The sequence below is a fragment of the Alosa pseudoharengus genome, unplaced genomic scaffold (assembly GCF_046254945.1).
Source record: "Alosa pseudoharengus isolate Yale_2024_CS ecotype anadromous, Long Island Sound unplaced genomic scaffold, YU_APseudo_1.1 YU_APseudo_1.1_scf_9, whole genome shotgun sequence".
Lineage (NCBI taxonomy): Eukaryota > Metazoa > Chordata > Actinopteri > Clupeiformes > Clupeidae > Alosa > Alosa pseudoharengus.
Genome location: NW_027468881.1, coordinates 28222097 through 28224596, shown reverse-complemented (window position 1 = coordinate 28224596; position 2500 = coordinate 28222097). Strand labels below are relative to the sequence as shown.

Genomic DNA, 2500 nt, shown 5'->3' with positions numbered 1-2500 from the left:
TTGTTTTCTGTCCTGTTTTGATCTTCGCCTGGGAAGTTATTCTCATACCAATGTTTGCTCAACTTTGATTCCATCCCATTTCTAAACCACTGCTGCTCCTTCAATAGCTTGTATTGGGGTTGTTTAGTCTGGTGGGAGTTGCACTGACTAGACTGAATGTGTATGAGAGATGAGGGGAAATGTTCACTTACATCAATGGCAGGAACTTCTACGATTTTTTCGACGTCTTTAATGGAGAAGGGGACGTACCAAAGAGTGGCCTTGTTGGTTACTTTTTTGGCACCTGGAATGGAAACGGAAAGTAAACACACAAGCTCATTAAAAAGACCAACTTGAATAAAACTATGATATTAAAAAAACAAGAACAATTCTGATGATTAAACTTTTTCATTAGAGATTCATATCAATTCAAGGAGCAACTCAACCAATTAGTTCCGCTGCCACATTTATCACGTACAACTTTTATGACGGTTTCCAGATTCCCTCTAAACTCTGTTCCTTTCCAGACAGAGCACATGTGAAATGCACTTGTGCACATGTGAAATGACAGAGCACAGGCCTTAATGAGTCATTTATAATGTGACCTGTCAAAAGCTCAGGTCTGATACAAAGCACGTTGCACAGTAATTATGTTAGCTCTCAACAATTACTTCCTGGTAATTGGGAATTAGACCGTATATAAACCATGCAAGAAGCACACGTACACACACTCATTTAGCCACTCACTCGCTCACTCACTCACTCATACTCACTAACTCACTCACTCACAATTCAATTGAGCTTTATTGGCATGACACAAATACAATTTGTATTGCCACTCTCACTCTCACTCACTCACTCACTCACTCACTCACATTCATAAAAAACGCACATACGCCACCATGCCTTTTGTAAAAACTCTTGGTGAGTTGGATTGCTTGCCACCAGGCTGTGGCGGTGTTGTCATGGTAACATCAACCTCCCCCTGCCAGCGCCTGTTCTTTTCTGTCTTTTTTTCCTGAAGGAGGCTATTTTTGGGAGCGACAGGTTGTGTGTTAATGTGTGTGTGTGTGGGTGTGTGTGTGTGTTTGTGTGTCTGTGGGTGTCACTGCTGGGTCACTGAGTGGTGTGGCCGTGTGTCAGATGTCCGAGGGTTTCCTGAGAAGAGCAGGTGTGTGTGTGTGTGTGTGTGTGTGTGTGTGTGTGTGTGTGTGTGTGTGTGTGTGTGTGTGTGTGTGTGTGTGTGTGAGGCCAGAGTTCCAGAGCTCAGTGTCTCAGGGGGCCACAGGTGAAGCGTCTCCCTGACTCTGTACTACTCCCACTGGGCAGTGGGTCGCTGAGGGCTGGGTCTGTGGTGCCCTCTCCATTCATCTCCAGCCAAGAGCCGCCGCTTTGCCAAAACTACCTTCCATTCAGCTTTCCTACCTATTCACTTTCCTCACTCGCTAACGTAGACATTCATACAACAATGCTATAATTAATCGAATACAACCCGCGAACAACCCGCTTCAAAAACAGTTTCATTCCCATAGCAATAAACATTCTGAACTCTGAACGCTGAGGATTGTGGATTAAGTATGACCCTTATGTATCATGTAGTATTAATGTGTCTGTCTGTATGTGTTATACTATATGTTTAATGTTTAATGTTCAATGATGGAATAATGTTGGAACCTGTACCAAAGAGCTGTACTGAAAACAAATTCCACCAGCCTGGCTGTGTGGTCATTAAATTAAATCAATCAAAAATCCATTAGCTGTCAACTATTTTAGTAATCGGTTAATCGGTTTGTGCCATTTTTTAAGAAAAATGCATCAAAATTCTCTAATTGCAGCTTCTAGCTTGTCTTTTTTAGCTTTACTTACTCCTCTATGACTGTAAATTAGGTATACACACACACATATATAACAAACAAACTTTGCTTTTGTGCTTTCTGGATAATGTGGTCCCCCCTCCATGGTCATTTAAGGATATAATCAGGTACTGAGGTATGTTTTAGATTGACTTCTACCACACTGGATTTTAGTTGCCCTATTCAGAAGCATTGTAAGGGCCTGTGGAGTTTATGGCATTCCGTTTCATCTTTTAAAATAACAAGCCAAACAAAGTCAAATAGTTCCAGTGAAGCGTGTTTGTTCTCATTTTACGGCATCCATTACACACTGTTGCTGTAACACACTGCTGTTTATTTTCCTCTTTGTTTAAGCAACTTGAGCCGTGCAACGCAGTGATTCAAATGCTTTATGGCATCTCTGTGCTATAACAATGGCTCTGGCACTTTGGAATGAGCTACAAACTGCACAGGATTGATGTGGAAAGAGAGAGAGAGAGGGCAAGATAGTGAGGGGGGGGGGCGAAGGAGTGAGATTTTCATAGACTGCTATTGGGAATAGCATTTGCATTTTACACTCTGTAAAAAAGAAAGGGGAAAAAGGAAAAAAAAAAAACACAGCACACACAGCCTAGTTGCCATGCCAACGGTGCCGGGAGTCTGTGGCACATCTCGCCACCGCGGCGAAA

At 42.4% G+C, this 2500-nt stretch overlaps 1 protein-coding gene across 3 annotated transcripts in view; it reads right to left on the bottom strand.

Moving 5' to 3' along the window:
• The window catches only part of acot7 (acyl-CoA thioesterase 7), a 76653-nt gene that overhangs the window by 53357 nt on the left and 20796 nt on the right, over positions 1-2500 (bottom strand). For all 3 annotated transcript variants that reach the window (XM_076277498.1, XM_076277499.1, XM_076277500.1), the window contains exon 4: positions 192-283. In XM_076277498.1, the coding sequence (XP_076133613.1) occupies positions 192-283 (92 nt within the window). The remainder of the gene's footprint in view (positions 1-191; positions 284-2500) is intronic.